Source organism: Ctenopharyngodon idella, chromosome 5 (genome assembly GCF_019924925.1).
Source record: "Ctenopharyngodon idella isolate HZGC_01 chromosome 5, HZGC01, whole genome shotgun sequence".
Lineage (NCBI taxonomy): Eukaryota > Metazoa > Chordata > Actinopteri > Cypriniformes > Xenocyprididae > Ctenopharyngodon > Ctenopharyngodon idella.
The window spans coordinates 22,857,501-22,877,229 of NC_067224.1; the positions used below are offsets into that span (position 1 = coordinate 22,857,501).

The 19,729-nt window shown below is 36.8% G+C and overlaps 1 protein-coding gene across 1 annotated transcript in view; it reads left to right on the forward strand.

Moving 5' to 3' along the window:
• Positions 1–13,096, forward strand: part of exoc3l2a (exocyst complex component 3-like 2a) — a 13,659-nt gene extending 563 nt beyond the window's left edge. Inside the window, exons 2-14 of the mRNA XM_051894995.1 lie at positions 1,685–2,214; positions 2,658–2,878; positions 3,240–3,333; positions 3,411–4,013; positions 6,362–6,476; positions 6,574–6,684; positions 6,820–6,920; positions 8,001–8,111; positions 8,821–8,956; positions 9,038–9,160; positions 9,254–9,409; positions 9,750–9,871; positions 11,935–13,096. Of these exons, the coding sequence (XP_051750955.1) occupies positions 1,700–2,214; positions 2,658–2,878; positions 3,240–3,333; positions 3,411–4,013; positions 6,362–6,476; positions 6,574–6,684; positions 6,820–6,920; positions 8,001–8,111; positions 8,821–8,956; positions 9,038–9,160; positions 9,254–9,409; positions 9,750–9,871; positions 11,935–12,250 (2,724 nt within the window). The 5' untranslated portion in view covers positions 1,685–1,699 and the 3' untranslated portion in view covers positions 12,251–13,096. The remainder of the gene's footprint in view (positions 1–1,684; positions 2,215–2,657; positions 2,879–3,239; positions 3,334–3,410; positions 4,014–6,361; positions 6,477–6,573; positions 6,685–6,819; positions 6,921–8,000; positions 8,112–8,820; positions 8,957–9,037; positions 9,161–9,253; positions 9,410–9,749; positions 9,872–11,934) is intronic.
• Positions 13,097–19,729: the final 6,633 nt, after the last annotated feature.

Genomic DNA, 19,729 nt, shown 5'->3' on the forward strand with positions numbered 1-19,729 from the left:
CTTGCTTAATAAAAGTATTTATTTCTTTCAAAAAATAAATCTTGCTGACCCCAAACTTTTGAACTCCAGTGTATAATGTTACAAAAGCTCAGATAAATGCTGTTCTTTTGCACTTTCTATTTGTCAAAGAATCCTTTTTTTTTTTTTTTTATAAACACAACTGTTGTCAACATTGATAATATATGTGTGCCACAGAGTGTATTTTCAGTGCAACAACAGTCCAACCCATTCCTGAAGTTACTGGTGTTGATGCTATTGAAGTTCATCAAGAACTAAAAACTGATAATCACACTTTAAATTGTTTGTTTGGTTGGTTTGTTTGTTTTTTTAACTTTTTAATCTGATGTATAATGATGAAATCAAGCACATTTTTATCTTAAAACTCGGCAAAATTCATTTCTTTTATATAGGTAATCAAGATCTGGTCCAGACAATTAGATTTTGTTGCAGTCCTACAGTGCTTTTTTTGTCTGTTAATGTTTGTTTAATGTTTGTCTGTCTCTAAACATATACATATTATTGGAGAAATACACATCTCTTTCCGTTCTAAACAACATTCACAAGCGATGTTTTCTCTTCTGTTACCGGGAATTATTTAAGAACAAAAATACCGACAGAAGGTCCACCTGGAACCTAGACAGTAAATAACCAAATTGGTCAGTTAAATTTAGGTGAGGGGTGCAAGTAGTCATTTTTCTGACGCACATGCCTTGTTCAAGGGTACAACGGTAATGGCTCATGATTGATGGAACTAAAGAGTTTGAACCTAGAACCTTTTGGTTCCCAGCCCAGATCTTTAACCACCACACCAGAGGAACTCTGCTCAGAAATAATGCAAAGCAGGGATGCTGAAACACAATCACAGGGGTCACTGTGTGCTACACAACAGCACCTTCCTCCCTCTCCCTTCCTCCCTCACTCTCTCTCACTTTCCCTCCTGCTCTCTCTTAATATTAAGAGGCTGTGTTCAAATTGTATGAGGAATTCTTAAATACATAATGTTAACATGTTGATAGGGTTTACTACTATTTACCATTTTTAACATGTTTGCAGATTGTGTAGAATTTGTTGGTACTTTTTTAATCCCATGAGAAACTTTGCAGAAAGTGAGTGTGTGTAGTGTTTGAGTAGTGTGTAAGTTCTGAGAAACTCAGGAAAATATTGTGACACATCTGGATGGGAGCTTCCATTACATGAACTTAAAAACTGCTAACGTCTTCAAAGAACACACACATGCACACATACATATGCTGTTAATGCACTCCGCTCACCGGAATACTGAACAATGAAAATGCAACAAGGCAAAGTCATTTAAGACAGACCTGATGAAGGCGGTTTAAACAGGTTTCAGCTATGGTTACATTTAAGCAGGACACATGGTGGACTATGGACATGCTTAGTGACATGATGACACAATATACAAGAAAATCTTGCAAATTGGAATGAATTATAACTTGGATGCATTTAACAAATAATTAAAAATGTAATACATTAAAATGTAAATACATTTCATTTAAAATATCAATTAAAATTGGAGTTACTTCTGCAGATGTGTGACAAACTGTTTGAAAAAACCTGTAATGTGAGATCTTTAGAATATATAATGCAAATGTATTTCAGTGAAATCAGAAATTTTAAGCAGATATTTAATTCTGACCCATACGATGTCCATTTTGTCTTCTAGTTAACCAGTGCCAGAATGCCCATCCTCAAGAGGCTGCCCAGGAGGTTCAAGAGTAACCACAGCAATAGTGATCTCCAAAAGAGTAACCTATCTAACGGAGAACTCATCCTGAAGAGCAACCATAGCAACGGGGAACTCATTCTGCTACCATCCGATCTGAATCCGTTTGAAGGGGCGTGGGCAGGCATGGGGTGGAATAATGAAGAGGATGGGGTCTGGAAGAATGGACAGGACTACCAAATGTCATCTCAGGTGAGCGAAGCACTAGAGAATGAGGCAAACGCAGAGCAGCATGGAGGGTCAAAGGTCACTGAGGGATCAAAAGAAAAAAGAGGAACTTTGGAACGAATCTGTGGCTCATCACCACTGAAGACCCTTGGCAAATTAGGCAAGGGGCTGCGTATGACTGGAAGAAATGTGTGGGGTGCCACTCCTTCACTACGGAGTGCCACTCTCCCGGCAACACCCTCCTCAGGAAAGAAAAAAAAGAACTATCGACGAGCCTCTGAGGAGATCATGACATTACTGAGGTGAGAATACGAATGTGATGTGTATTAGGATGTGCATATTATATAGCAGTGGATCTCAAACAAAATTAAATTCAAATATGATTAAAATCATAGCAGATCTGATTTTAAGAAAGTTGGAGGGTTTAAGTGGACTACATGATTTGAGAAGTCCAATCAGCAGTAGGCCTATACTAATACAAAATACTGAGTGTGATTGGTTGCGCAGCCCTTGACATCAACAACAAAAAATGGACATTTACTGTAATTTTTTATTGTATTTATGCAGTTATTGCAAAAATATCATTTGCACGCCATTTTTTTGCCTTTTTTCAGATCAGACCTGCAACCCAGCAGATGAGAATCACTGTTATATAGATCATTATTTCTGAGACTAGATATTTTCTACAGCTGTTGTTGTAAAGGTATTTAAAGGGAGTGTTTCTTAACACATTTTTAACCCTCAGGTTTGCAGGCCGTCGTAAGGAAAGTGAGCGCAGAGATAGTCTACCTACAGGTGATCTGACCACTGAAAACGATGAAGACAGTCGCAGACGTCCTTCATTCCTACGCATGGTCAGTCTTAGCAAACTCAGAGGAGACTCGCTAACAAACCGCAGCTCGCAGGAAGATGAGCAAGAGTTAGTAGAAGAAGAACCGCCGGTTAAACGCAGGGAGCCATTATCAGGTACAACCGTGTTTTTATCTGTACTTGTTTGTACACTTTACGGGATGTACAAAGTGTAACTATTATGTTCACAGTCAGTCAGAGGTCTCCATGATTGACCTATAACACCTTCTTTTTAATGAGAAGTAACAAGGTCCAAAAGTCCCTGTGAGTCATTGGCCAATTAACAAACACTTTCACAGAGACAGGAAATGACATACTTTCTTTGTGCAGAAGATCCTACCTGATAAGCTCACCACAAGGAGAAAAAATCTGAACTGTGTCAATGTACAGCCTGTTCCAAAGGCAACAACACACCAAGTGAATAAACACATGGCTGTAAATGAAAATTAACACTACTCAATCTTTCTCTCTCACTCAGTGTTGGAAATCCTACAATTAGTTAATCAGAGAGACCTTCTGCTTGCTGACACGCACATCCAAGAGCTTGAGAGGGAGTGTGAACTTGACCCCTCCCTCTGGACACAAACCACACCACTCCAACCACGCCCAGCAATATTACTTCTCACACACTCACCTCGCCTTCATGGCTCCCCTTTTTGGGTGGTTCGGGCAATGAGGATTCTGGCCCAAGCATGTGGGATGCTGGGCTGCGCAAAGTGAAAGATGTAGAGCTGCTTTATGAGGCTCTTCAGAGAGAAATGTGGGATGTGGTGAGGGAGTCGCTACGCCAGCCCTGCAGCGGGCCTCAGCTTGGCCTGGTGGTGCTGGTCATTCAACAGGAAGAGCAGGCTGACAAGGTTTGGGCCCTACGACAAGAGGCCCAGTCCAACGCCCAAGCCAGTGACCAATCTGAAGACCATTCCCGGCCCTCCAAGCGTCCAAGGAGACTGCGTCAAAGGTGGGTGGAGGCTGTGGGAGAGGCAGCTGACTGGTGTCTTCCACAACCAGGGGGCATCGCTGCAGGGCAGATGGGCATGTACTTGGAGCGTTTGAGAGGCAGGGTGGTGGAGGATATGGATGCGGCACGTCGGAATGTGGTGGCGGTTTATCCGGAGGAGTTTGCTGTGTTTCAGGTCTACATGCAGAGTTATCACAGGGCTGTTGCCAAACGACTGAAGACTGTCACTTGTGGCCCTATTCAGATCACAGATACATACTCTCTGCTTGACTGGATCTACAACATTTACAACAGGTATATGCACATGCATACATACACTGAGGTGTGTTTTCTATTTTTTCACACACCTTTCCTGCAATCACATTCCACAATGTTTTAATGACCCAGTGGAAGAATGAGCTCAGGTCTATTAATAACAGATGCATTGTTTATTAAAATGAACAACACCGGTACTAAATACCTGGGAGGATTACTGTACACATGCATTAGTCTGGTGGACTAAAAATAGCCACACTACCAACTTGATTTTTCAGTAGCATGACAGTAGTTGAGCTCTTAAAGTTGGTATAAAAACTCACCTTTTTTTTTTTTCTAAATGCTTGTTATAGATCATATTGTGAACGATTTATGCATTTCTCCATTTCTCCACTTTCAAAAAAATTTGACTTCATATTTTTTAATCAGAATGTAATAACTGGACCTTCTGATGAAAACTACAGAGTTCTTTCTGATGATGTATGCAGGACTTCTCCAATCATTTAGTCTGCTTAAACCCCACCCCTGCAAGCATGAGTGCAACACCCACATCTCAAAATCCAGTCAACAGCTAATGGATTGAACCCAGCCCTACATTTTTTTTTTTAATTTTTTGATAATCCATTACACTCTGATGTACGTCACAATATGCCATGAAAGTTGCTGGATCCGTTTCATCGTGACTTTAAGTAATTTATCCTTTAGAATTACTTTTCCTAATTAGTAACTGTATAGCATAACCATACAGTAAACTGCCATTTTTAATAATGTCTGAGTTGAGAGAATAATCAAATAGGCCCAACTAAAGGGTCATGCCTCTATCTTACGGAGCCCCTAAACCCCTGGTGGAAAAAAATATAGGATCGGTGGAAAAATAAGTCAATGCTTTTACGTTCTCTCACAAATGTTTTGTGTTCCCCTAAGAGACTTTGCGTTCGCTCATAAAATGTTTGCGTTCCCCTGAGAAACTTTGCATTCGCTCACAAAACCTTTGCGTTCCCTCGCAAAACATTTGTGTTCTTTGCGAGTGAACACAAAGTTTCTTGGGGGAACGCTAACATTTTGCGAGCTAAAGCAAAGTTTCTTGGGGGAATGCAAAACATTTGCAAGAGAACACAAAAGAATTGCCAAATAATTTTTCCTCTGATCTCATATTTTTTTTTCTTCACCATGTCTCTTTATGGGCTCCATACTGTCACTCATATGTAGCATAAAGATGCGATACATGGGGCAACTTTCTGAGCAATGTTCCTGGGCACTTTCCCAGTGAGAATGGGCAACAAATTTCTATCTGGATACTTTAGATCGAAATTGGTTGCCCATTCTCAATGGGAAAGTGCCCAAGCAATATCGCTCAGCAACGTTGCTCAAAAAGTTGCCACGTGTATCATCATCTCAAAAGTTAATTGTATGAAGAGCAAAATATATGAAAAGATTGTTTGTGTTGAGTAAATATTGCTGGAATTAAGTAAAGAAATGATCCTGTATTTCAGTAATGGAGGCACTTCTTGAAAAAAGTAGAGTTCTGAAAATGCAGTGGGCATCGAAGAGATTTAAAAAAGAAATAAAAACAGATTAAAGTATTAAAGAGCTTCTCACAGTGTCATTCAATTTTATGTGGGGCAATAAGCCCCTTAACACCCACATATGATTGTTATACTAGTGAATCAGTTAATGACCTTGTATAGCATTGGAAAGTCATATTTATTCTAGAGAATCTGTTTGTTCTAACCATTCATGTAAATGAATCCCTGTACTATATTTTTGAGTCAGTTAAAATAGAAAGTTGTTGTTGTGTTTAGTATAAGCTTACTTTTTCTAGTTTGATACTGTCACCCTAATTGAGATTGCACAATCATTTTAGTGCCAGCAAACATACAGCTCTGATTCAATTAAATGTTATATCATTACACCGTACAAAAAAGTTGCTGCCTTAAATTAAGTACAATCAACTTGGATGTTTAAGTAATTTTAACTTAAATTACATTAAACTGACTTTAAAAAATGAGTTGAATCTTGTATAACTTAAAAAAGTTGAAAATTGCTTAACTTATTTTGATGAGTTAAAGCGATGTAAAAACATATGTTGTCATAACTTATTGATCATATAATTTTTTACAGTGTACGTAATTTTTTATTTATAAAGCAAAATCAAAGTATATATATATATATATATATATGTCCTCATGCTTTAGCTTGCTTAGCTTTTTGTTTTGTTGTTTGTAGGGACGAACTACTTAAAAAAATTTAAAACAGTAGCTTGACGGTTGTCTAGTTGATGGTTCCCCAACACTGCACAACACAAATACACTATAACTTAGACACACACACCTAGACACTTATGGACACACAAACATGCACTAGTTCTGACTGTGAGTGTCCCATAGGGATGTCTTGGCTACAGTTGGAGCAATGGGCACTATAGTGTGTGAAGCGCTAGATCCTCTCCTGCCTGAAGATGTCATAGACCGGCTGGAACAGGACTGCGTCGAAACTGTTTGGGTAACACTTGATTATCAATAATATAAAGTATGCATTAATTATTAATCTCTGGAAACAAAGAGTTAAAATAATATCCACTTTGTGTGTGTTTGTGCAGGACAAGATGACTACGGAGCTCTCGCAAGTTTTGGATGATGAAGAAAAGCGATGGGCTCAGACGCTGCACATTGAAGAGTATCAGTCTGGCCTCGCCCGTTCTGTTATACAGGTATATATACCCACAATCCTACATGTGTACAGCTATTAACCTACTGCAATCTTCTGAATATGGTCTGACTGTATGCATTCCTTCATTTGGCAATATTGGTGTGAATATCTTTTTATATGTCTTTGTCTGTTTCAGAGGCTGAAAGTAGATTTGGACAGATCGACAGCTGTCAGTCAGCCACTAGGAGCTCGTGTTGCTCGCTGCACCTTGAATGGACTTGCCGATTTCCTGCACAGGTAAGATGGTGACATGGCTCATGAGAGTATAATCATAAAGATGCTGATGATGAAAAATGTCATGGCAAAAATTATGATCATGTTTAAAAAAAGATGTTTAAATAGGCTACTCAGATGATTAATCTTATTATATAAGTAAATGTTTAAAATAATATTTACATCATAAAGCTCCTAAAATCTATTTATGTTGGAATGCCTTATAGTCAAACCATTCACAGCTATTTCAGAAGAGATAATAACTAATAAACAACTAACTTACTAGGGTTGAGCAATTGTTATTTTTTTTGTTTTTTTAAGCATTCTTGTAGCTCAAACAGTACAGCATGTTGCTTATAATGCCAAAGTCATGGGTTTGACTACCAGGAAATGCCAGAAGTGATAGAAAATGCATAAAAGAGTCTGCCAAATGCATAAATGTTTTTAAATTGTGTCTCAGTTTAAAGGGTTAGTTCACCTAAAAATGAAAATTCTTTCATCATTTACTCAACCTCATGTCATTCCAAAACTGTAAGACATTTGTTCATCTTTAAAACTGAAATGAAGACATTTTTAATGAAATCTGAGAGATTTCTGTCCCTCCATTGACAGTCCGTGCAACTACCACTTTGATGCTTCAAGAAGTTCATAAAGAGTAAAATTAATCCATATGAATTGAGCGGTTTAGTCCAAATTTTCTTTAGAGACTTGATCACTTTATATGATGAACAGATTAAATTTAGGCTTTTATTCACATATAAACATTGATCAGCGAACATAAACAGAAGCTCAACCGAACTTGCTTGACAAGCTTAACCTCATTGGTTAAGCTCAAAAGTGCTGCGTGACACATGATAATGAATCTCATTGGTTCTCGCTCGCATCAAGCAAACATGCTTGAGCTTCCGTTTACCACAACTGATGTGTGAGCTGATCAATGTTTATATGTGAATAAAAGCCTAAATTAAATCTGTTCATCATATAAAACAATTGTGTCTCTTCAGAAAATTTGGACTAAACCACTCAATTTCATTTCTGTTTTAAATAGGGGAAATCTAAAATAATGGAAATTTGTGTGTGTTTGTGTGTCTGTGTGGTATTTAGTTTCCAGAGAAAGGTTGAGATGTTCCATGACACGCAGTCAGAGTTTGGGGATCGTGGGGATGGTTATGTCTCCAGGACCATCTCTCTTGTCAACTGTGTTCCACCATTCAGGTTTTTCATCTTATTCACCATATCTATTTATTCCAACCTCCCCCAACCAGTTTTTTTTGTTTGTTTTTGAGGACTGTAAGAAAAAGAAATTGTACAATTCTTTAGAACTGTATATTTTCTACATTTTATATTTTGAAAAAATTAGGTTCTTGAGAGAAATACAGGTCTTTTGGTAGGCTAGAAATCACTGGGCTAATATCACTTCACATATCAGTTTGATTTTACCAAAATACACTGTAAGAAAAACATCCATTGAAAAACAGAAAAGGTACTGGTAATTTTCTGCCAGGACATTTTATTCAACTGTCAAACACAATGCAATGCATAATTTAAAATACAGGCAAAACATCTGGCATCTTAGTTAATTTATTGGCATTCATTGTTCGTATACAGAGTATGCTATACTAAGATATTTTATAATAATGTGTATTTTATAACAAAAATGTAAAATAAAACAATAGAACATGATTCTGTTGATAGTCAGGACAGTCATAACTCAAATGATCAGCAAACCAAATGCACGTAAAAACTCATAAAAACACTTTTGTGAAAGATTTCAGTTTGTGAAAGATATTAATGAATAATACAAATACTATAGAAAGTATAATGCAATGAAATAGAACAGAGATAAAAAAAAAAAGAGAGAGAGAGAGAGAGAGAGAGACCTACTGTAACTGTGAAGCTTTAAATCCTCTGTTGAACTGTGTAGGAATTTTGTGGAGCGCTGTTGTCTGTGTGACCCCCTTGGCAGTGAAGACGCCTCCCAACGAGCTCAATCCTCTTTGGAGCGAATTGTTAACCAGTCAGTGCGCGTTCTTTCAGACATACTGTTTGAACACATCAGGGTGAGACACATTCACAGGTTCACATCTAGTCTAGGTATGTTTCCCAGTGCATTCATTGATGATTTTCTGGCATGATTCCAGCCATTCTTCGATAAGTTGGTGAAGAGGAAGTGGCTGGATAACAATGAGGCCTATGAGAGTATTGAGATGACCATTAAACAGCACTTTAAAAGGTTCCGCAGAATGGACTGCCCTCCATATCAGGTATGATGTACACACATGCCTGCATACGCGCATGCGCACGGACTGATTGGTTGGTCGGTTGATTGATTGATTGATTATCTGATTGGCTGACAGGCATTGGTGAATGAGGTGCACAGGCGGGTCCTGGTTGAATATGTTCGTGCCATCATGAGGGGGCGGGTCATCTGTACGTCGCTCAAAATGAGGAAGAGAGTGGCTTTCCGTCTGCAGGAAGAGGCCAAACAGCTGAAGGCTCTTTTTAAAGATCTGGTCAGTGCCACTAGCTTTCATATTATGCCTTACATTATCTTAAAGTTTTCACTCTGACCCCCAAATATGATGCAAGGGACCTTCTTCTCAGAATATAATGTATAAAGACACATTTATAGTGTAAAAAATAAAAATATTATGTGTAAAATGTTGTGTGGGAAATATTTACTTTCTATTACTATATCTTTTTTCATCCCAACATTAGAGTTCTGTTTGGTAAATAAACATTAAGCATAAAACCATGGCTGTGAATTGAATAAAATAATTCGTAATTTTTTTTTTTTTTTTTTTGACAAGCCATTACGAATCAGGCAGAACTATTTCGTTTTTCTTTTCTCAGGAGTCAACTTCCTCCTGGTTGGACAGTGTGATTGTTCACCTGGCTGACATCATAGCATTGGAGGACACTCCCTCTATTATGATGGAAGTCGGACTTTTGGTGAAGGAATTTCCAGATATAAGGTAAGACAGCCAGGGTGAAAGCATCAAAACCATTTTCAAAGGCCTGTGATGAAACTGCAGGAGTTTAAGCACCAGCAGGGATACCAAGAAATGGCAAGTTTATGATTTTGGTTCTAACATACTCACCTTTTAATCAGCTCCAACTCCAGACAGGGTTTTCCATGTCCTCATTAGTGACATAAATCCATTCAAAATGAATGTGGAGTGAGAGAAAATACAGATTTCCTATTTAATTTGAACTACTTTTAACTTGAGCACTGCATTTTTCGAACACTGTCATGTGCAGTATGCTGCAAAAAATGCAAACGCATTGGTCAAACTCATCCATCTAGTAAAACCGTGTACTGTGTGAATATCCCTTTAGAAAGCTTCTTGACCAATGAAATTTGAGGACCAGAACCAAGTGTTGTTTTAAAAACTGCTATAAAACTGAAGCCGAATGTAGAACCGGATGTAGATTTTATATAGCATAAAACCGGAAGGAAAGTGTTTTATTAGAGCACTTTAATTTGTAACTTTGTCAGTATACAGTTGCATTAATACAATTTTGCTGAACACTTTTAGACCTGCGGAAGGGTAGAACCTGAACTCTGTCGTCTTAAAGTGCTTTCATTCATGAAAAATCTGACATGTTCCTCTCTTACTTCCTTGAAAACTATTTTTCACAACACCTCTCCATTTCCTGAGGTCATTCTAAGAATGTCTGACTGAAAATAGTTACCGTGGTGCTCCATCTCAGTGCCAACTTTCCTTTATGTGGACGGGAGGGAACAGCAGACAGTAAACAGGGGAATGAGTGAGATGTGACCCCACTTTAGTCCAGTGTTTTTGTTTGGATGAAGAGAAATTGTGTGTGTGTGCGCGCTCTCTGGCTGGCAGTGCTCCTGCTTGCTGACGCACGACCCTCCTCAGCAGACAGGAAGTGGCTGTGGAGTACTTCCTGTTCCTGCCAGGTCACAGGAGACTGACTGGTGCCACACTCCAATCAAATACACACACACACCAACTAAAGATCAAAAGCCAAAAAAGTGGTCGCTACTTAACTTCTCTTTGTGCTTAGCAGTGTAGTTTCCTGTTTTTTTTACACCCTGTCTATGTTAAAGTTTGTCACAGATAACAAAGTTTGTCACATTGTTATCTATAGGCAGGACATGCCATCTTCTTAGTAAAGAGCACTCTGAGTTGGCTTTTTGAGCCATAAGTGCTGTCAAGGGATAATTACAAAGAAACACATTTGAACTTCATTGCTTAAATGACCTTTCCTATGAATTTGCTTTTAGTAATATTATCACTTATGTATATTGTTAAATCTTAAAGTTTCTTTTTGCCTCTTTATCTAAATAATGGAAACTGATTGGTATGAATGATTCTTTAAAAAATGGTAATTTGTTGAAAACTACTGACAAGCCAAACTGATCTTTTTTTTTTTTTTTTTTTTTTTTTTAAATATGATATCTGTTCCATATTTATCAGCCGACATTTTTTTGTATTTGTATAAATAAAATGAAATGGAAACTGTTTAATTAAAAACGTATTAACAAACTGAAATAAGGCTGTTCTACTAAAGTACTAAAATTACTAAAACTAAAATAAAAATGAATTAAAACTATAGAAAAAAAATGACAAAAGCACATTACTAAACATTACTAAAAAAAATTAAAATAAATGTTATTAAAATATTAATAAATACTGTAATAGTTAGAAATAACACTGGTTGTGATGCCCAAACTCACTTGTAACATTTTTACTGATTTTTGTTTTACTAGTAGTATATTTTACTATATTTATTTTATAGATAATAATATCAGCCAATTATAGCTGTAACATAATGATGATTATTATTGGTATGTTTTTCTTCCATATCTTGTGAGCTATCTAATTTAACTGACACTACTATTTTTTTTTTTATTATTATTATCTAGGTTCATATACTTTGTTTTCAACCACGAATAATGCATTTCTTGTTCTGTCCAAAAGCAGGGAGAGTGATATATGCTTTTCTGATTATGAAACATGAAATATGAACCATTATGCGCTCTCACCCTCGTTCTCTCCTCTCACAGGAGAAGACATATCTCTGCTGTGTTGAATGTCCGTGGGATGGTGCATCAGACAGACCGTCAGGAGATTCTAGCTGTTGTCCGAGACTTAGAAACCAGCGACAGCTCCATCAATCTCCCCCGAGATCATGCCCTCTTCTCTGAAATCGCAGTGGCCAAAGACATGTCCTGTCTTGGGCTGGTTCTGATCCGCTTCGGTCTGACTGTGTCATCGTGGGTCGCCAGTGCCCGGCCGCGCCGTAACCGGAGTAGAAGGAGCTTGAATGAAAAACATGCAGATAACAGACCAAGCCATGCAAAGCGCTTTACAGAACCTTAAAGATAATGAAATGCAACATAACTACAATGCATAGCATCCTGATATTTATAAACAACACAATAAATGATAAATACACAGCACCACAACAGATATTACATAATCAAATCAGTATAACATTAAGCAGAGATTGAAAAGATTAAAGATTGCGTAAAATGTGCTCAGTCTATTTTCACTCAGTCAGTTGTTTCAGACTAGATGAATGTGGTCAGAACCCAGTCAAAAGGGACGATAAGATGAGTTCATGACAGCAAAGTAAAATCACAACAATACTTGTCCTTCAAAACACAGCTGGAGCGGAATAAGTCAGTGGACACTTCAAAGGACGGGAAATAGTCTATAATTCTCTCTCACTTTAAACAGGCTGTTAGTGGACTGCTGTACTGACTAGCTGGACCTCTGTCGTGTAAACAGCCACATGATTTGAGAGGAGCGCCAGGAAACTCATCATCATAGAGTGAGGACTTGACGAAAATTTATTAGTGCAGGCTGTGTTCAGAACAATGATTTAACTTGACACTAAATTACACACAGAACAAATGCATGTACATGATGTATCAAACACCAGGTACAGTTCTACAATGCATAAACTACGTTTCAGATTATGTGTTTAGAGAAATGCATATGAAAATGGTGTAAACATGGTTGTCTGTGACATTTAAAGAATGTGAATGTTAATCCCTCTGATTTTGTTCTTGTATAATGTTTAGGATTCTGTTCATCTCATTTCTTATGTCTAATCACTGTTCAAATCTGAGCTACTGAGGAAAAAACTGACAGGAATTAAATGTGTGTGATATTGTTTCAGGTAAATAAGAAATAAAGCCCCATTGACTGGGAAATGAATTATATTGTAATCAAATTGCTGTTTTTTATATACACTACCATTCAAAATTTTGTAAAACTTTTTACATGTTTTTGAATGAAGTCTCATATGCTCACCAAGGCTGCATTTATTTAACCAAAAATTCAGTAATAACACTGAACCTTCATCATCATTACTCCAGTCTTCAGTGTCACGTGAGCCTTCAGAAATCATTCCAATATGCTGATTTGCTGCATATAAGAAACATTTCTTTTTAATCAATGTCGAAAAAAATTGTGCTGCTTTATATTGTTGTTTTTTATATTTTATTTTCAGGATTCTTTTGATGAATATAAAGTTCAAAAGAACAGCATTTGTTTGAAATACAGTTTTTTTAACATTATAAATGTCTTTACTGTCACTTTTGATCAATTTATTGTATTCTTGCAGGATAAAAGTATTAATTTCTTTCAAAAAAACAAACATACTGACCCCAAACTTTTGAACGGTAGTGTACATTTTACTCTACACTATTTTAATGTTAAATGTTACATTAACACTTCTAATTAAAGACTTGTAGTGCCAGGTTGGTTCAGCACAATCACCTGCTCCTCTCAGCTTTCGTGTAGTTGTGTGCATTTCTGTGGGTTCGGGTTGAGTTGCTGTCCATCAGCTGAGGGATGTTTTGGATAACTGGTCTATTCCTGTTGTTCTGAGAGGTGCCAAACGAGTCCTCTTATCAGAGCCAAGTATACACACCACCACAGGCGGCCACTTCCTTTTCAACACAACAACCCTGTTTTATCCCAAACATGCTTGCATGTAGAGAAATGAACACACACTCATGAAAAGGATTTTCAGCAGGATTTTACTCTAATGCATTTTATGTAGTTAAATATAAAATATCATAGATCACTTTTCTTTGATTTTCTTTGACTTTTGATTTCTATGATTTCTTTTTTGTAAATCCAACTATTTAGATCGATATCTCAATCAGTGAATGTTATTTGAAGAGTAGCCTACTGAGGCTCCCTAATGAAAACATATTTCAAATTAAATTGTCAATTCAAATTTCATTTTTTTTTTTTTTTTTTTTTTTACAAAAATAAGGAGACCTCAGACACACAATTTGTCTATTTTTAACTTCAGTCCCATAAAAATGATCATAAATGCTACATTTGTACATTTATGAGGGACACATAAGAAGTAGGTAGATGTTTGTTTTATAACAAGTTTTGTGTAAAATCCTTTTTAAACCAATTCCATTTTTTCCGTTTGGGTTGAGAATAAAAGGTGTTTTAATTTGAAAAAAAAAAATAAAAAATGAAAATAATAAAAGGTCTTTAATGCCTGAGGTGGGAAAATATGATTTGTTAGAGGTTTGATATGTGCCTAATGGTATTTAGAAAATTAATTATATATAGTTTACCTTTATACGCACCTTTGCGCTCATGTAGGCTATACCAGGCTTGAACAGACTTTCCTTGAAAGGGACTTTGGTTCGTAAACGATTTCATAATTCTTTGTCTGTAAATGACGGTTTTATATGTATAATGTTTTCAAAAAACTTACTCATGTACAATAGAGAGTGGGCGTTGATACTGTTTCCTATTGTTACTGACAAGCCTTAAAGGATAATAAAAATAAATGTAAATAAAATTTAAAAGTTAATATAAATAAAATATGTCCCTGCTCCTGGGGCCCCACTGTCCTGCAGAATTTAGCTCCAACTCTATTCAAACACAACTGAAGCAGCTAATCAAGCTGAAAATACACAGGAAGGTGTGCTGAAGCAGGTTGGAAATAAACTTTGCAGGGCAGTGGGTCCCCAGAAGAGAGAAAGTCGGTTCAGTGTATATTAAAACTACTTGAACGCTAGCAGACCATAATATAATTCTTACAGAATCACACAACAATATGTCAGGAATTATGCTGTCAGCTGGTCATTATCTTAAAATAAGGTATGATCAGGATTCAGGACCTTGACACAAACTGGCCAACACATTAGTTAAAATACAGAATGTATACAAAGAACAGATACAATACAGATCATTTTATAATAGTTTAAATCAATATAAATGCTGTTACCTGAAGTAAAGCATTGATTCTCAACCTTCATCATGATTCACCATTCAAATGACTTTTCCAATTGTTTATGATTTACTGGATAAGGATAATACTGTAGATTTTAAAAATATTTTTACTCATAATTTCTATTCAATAAAATATATTAGGATTAAAGTTGAAGAACTCTGATCTAGACTATCCAGCATCAGGGGTAAATTTTTTGTTTTGTTTTTGTCGTGATGCTGTTTAAACTATAGAAACCTTTCGTCCTTAAAGTGTTAAGCCCCGCCCTCTGTAATGAATCCCTGCCTTTGGTTCCAGCTGACAACAAGTTAATTAGCCTACTTCATCTGACATTTTAATCAGTGGCTGTTAGCGGCAACGGAATATAGGAATATTACAATGGATTTCCCAGAAGCAGCGTTCCTTTCATTACGAATGGCTTTGGAGGAACTGTCAGTACCTAACGTGTTTGTTTTGGGAGTGCTGCTCACCTTCAGGCTTGGTCATGAACTCTCCTTCCCTTCTACCCAAAGGTACACACACATATTTAGCTGTTTGTTTGAGTGTTTTGGAAAGATCTGTATCAGAGTCCTATAGGCATACATGCAGATACAAAAGAACACCCAAACAAGCTTGTTGAATAAAAGACATGATATAACCAATTGCACATGCATGCACACGCGAGCGCGCGCACGCACACACACACACAGACACACACACATAAACGTGCATTCCACTCTCCTGAGGATAAAAAGTCAGTCAGTTGTTCACCTCTGTGCCACCACTTATGTTGAACAATGGAGGTGTGTATTCAAGCAAACAGGACATCCTTATTTATCAGTAAAAAATTCACTTGCACACACACATACACACGTTGTGTATTATGTACGGCATACTGCTGTACAAAGTATTTATAAAAAAAAAAATCAATGCTTTTTACATTTGCACATACATCAGACAGCAAATATTTACCTACAATTAAGAAGTCCCAGTTGTATATTGTCTAATATTTTGCTTTGTAATATCAGCACTGATTCTACATCTGTTTCGTACAGTTTATCTTGATATTTCTGGATTATATAACCAAGTAAATGTGTAAAGGATGTACTCATACCACATTATCATAAAAATATGGTAATTAGAGATGCACCGACACTAAATTTATCTACCGATTATTCAGAGTGATATCTGCCGATACCGATAACGATACCGATAGTTTGGGGTTCTGCCTTTTATATTTTCTTTTAAATTAATGATAATTTACATTATAATTAATCATTATATTTTTAATGATTATATTTTGAAAGAAATGCAAATAAAAACTTTATTCTCTCCATTTCATCAACTTGTTTCAGAGTAACTGGTGTAAGTTATAAGCAAACACATTACTCAAATTAATATTAACACATTAACTAAATTCTGAAGATTGAATTATTATTTCTTAACTTTCTGAATGTTATTAATTCATATAATTACTATTAATATTGAACATCAAACTGGTTTCTTAAAATTTTCTTTACACAAAGCACAAAATAAGTGCATTTTCCTGAACTTTTTTGATTGACAGGATATATTGGCCCTGACTATCGGCTGTTTTTAAGTGTGAAAATTCGCTTTTATTGGCCGATATATCGGTGCATCTCTAATAATAATCATAATAAACAACAATTACTGTTTAATTAGAAAATAAATATTGTATAATAAATAAATAAATGAATATAACAAAGAAATAATAAAACTGAATAAAAAAATAAATTAGTTAGAAGTAATTTATATTGTTTCGTTTTCTGATTTGAAAACCACTTGAATCTGATTCATTCTCCAGGACTTCCTTTACTTTTCATCTATTACGTTTGAATGAGACACGCATCCCTTTCTGATGCATTAGATTTGAAAGACAGGAATAATAGTGACTAACGCAGGTTGTCTGGGCGTACAACAGACAAGAGCTCCATAAATACTGATGGTGATGTCAGAGACACCATAAACAGACGGTGAGGTGGCTGATGTGTCTCTTCCTTTGAATAAACAGTGGTGACATCTGAATAACCATGGGAATACAGCACACAAATGGTTTATGTCTCTGTGTGCGCACAAAGAGCTTTATTTATGACAACACATCCCCTAAGCCAACCTGGCGGGCAACAAACTTATATACACACAGGACGTAAAACACCCGCATCTGAAATATGCCAAGTACTATTTTAATAAACACACCAACTGTACAACAATGAACAAACACTATAGGTATAGGATGTCACAGTGTATGACTTATTGCAAAACAACACAAGAGCTCCAAGAAAAATGACTTGAAGATCCTATAAATAGGGGATGTAGCTGCAGAAAGGTAAGGGTTTGTGTGTTTATAACGGTGGACAGAATTTCCCACTGTAGAGATTTCTTAGAATAGACACATGGGAGAATGCCAAATGGCATAATCTCTCTCTTCCTTTTAAGAGTGAATACTCTTAACATTATATAACTGAGTAATAGATCATCTTAAATGTATTGCCCTAAAGTCAGTTTCACATTAGTTTAAGTCAACAGGAAATTATAGAGGTCAATTGTGTGAGGACAGCTCTGTTCTCTCAAACTCTATCTATATCACTCTTTCTCTCACACACACACACAGAACACCGGTACAACTTCCCTTCTTTTCTCTCAGTCTCAAGACAACATACACCTCTCTTATCTCCCTTTCCTTTCTGTGCTCTGACCTTTGCCCCTTTTACACCTGTAGGCAGATGAATGTGTGTAGTGTTTGTCTTAGGCTGTCAATCTACAGGAAGACAGACCGCGTCATCAGCACATCTCAAAAACACAGAAAACACCCAAACCCACTGAACTCCTGCAAGAAGAGAGACAGACGGCTCGGTGTATATACTTGAACGCTAGCAGACCGTAATATCATTTTTACAGAATTATACAACATGTCAGGAATCAAGACTGTGGGCATCCTGGTTCTTCAAAGACAAAACACATTATTTTTTTCATTATTTTGGTTTATTGTTTTTGGTTTATTGTTTGTTTTATCATATTTTAAATAACTCGAAGTCATCTTGAGGCCCCTTTGAAAGTTTAAGGCCCTCTAGTAGTCCCCAGTGTGCTGGTAGAGGCAGATAAATTCAAAGGAATAAAATATAATGAAATTAAAGGTTATTAAGGTTTGAAGATTGGGCTAAAAGACTAAAGTCAATTACTTCAGTACATAAACATGAATGCTTACAGGAAACTAATGGTAAGAAGATACTGATGACAGTAAGCTTGTTAAGTCCTTATGGAGCTTAATGGAGCAATCCAATTGGTTAATATGGTCCATTTTGATGTGATTTTATATAGTTGGTCATTAAGAAGAGCGAGGTCAGCTGGAGGTTTGTGTTTTGGGTGGTTCTTTTTTACTGTACTTAGAACATTCTAGGACCTATTATTTAAATATACAAGAATAAACTTGGAAGAGCTCTTATCTTGACAAAGACCTTTTGTTTAGTAGCCTTGGATGAATTCAAGAGGCTGAAAAATTGCAAGTAAACAGACACTAATTCAAACACATACGCCATTTTCATGACCTTTGACAGTCCACCTGAGAGCTGAGCACAGCCAAAAACATGTCTGTGACTTAGAGTCATGCATTAATTTATAGTGTCTCTAGGGTAGAAGGAGAAGGAAAGCCTTCCTGAAAAGAAGTGAGAGGAGAGAGGAACAGGGAGGACAGGGGAGAATGAGAGAGAGCAAACGAGAAAAAGAAACAATAGCATGCATTCTGAAATATTGCATTGGGCGGTTGACCTCTGCCCCCTTCACACAGGACTTCATGGATATTTACGCAAATGGGCCCTTGCTTCATCATCCAGCCAGTCAGGAGGACGTCCCGCAGGAAACAGTAGCGTGGGTCTGAAACAGGACAAAACTCAAGATATTAGGCACACACACCCAAACATACACTCATTTACACATCACCTCATTACACTTAGCAATATACAATACATAAACTGCCACTACACACAGAATAACTAATACAAACAGACATGCCATGCACACATGTAAAGAGACAGTTGATTACACAAAAGTAGGGCGGACACAATTACACACGTCATTCTCTCATTCTTTATCTAGTCTAACACACTCACTGTTAACCTCAAAGCATACAGTTCACAGCAGAGGCTACTAGTTTGAGTCCCAAATGAGCACTCTGAGGATGTTGACATTGTGTGCCCATAAAGATGTGGGATCTGCAGGCGAGAACGGCTGGTTCTCTAATGTTACTGGCCTTCCTTTGTTCACTGTCATCGTGACCTAGAGCAAGGCACTTAACAGAGGGCTTCCTGCAGGCTAGTCCTGCCATTACTCATGCAAGGAGCCTATCAAGGCAAGTGGATCAAAATATGTTTGTTACTGAGCACAAACAAATAGGTTTAGTTTTCTCCTCTTTTTACATTTATTGTGAAGATATGGAGTTTAGATTGTCTCAAAACTGTACTTGCTAATGTTTTGGTCCAATTTAAAGTGCCTCTATGAAGTGTTCACTATACACAGTGAACACGTGATATATAAGTTTACTTAATTTGATCAAAATTGTTTGCAATTCCTTGCAATATTATCAAACACAG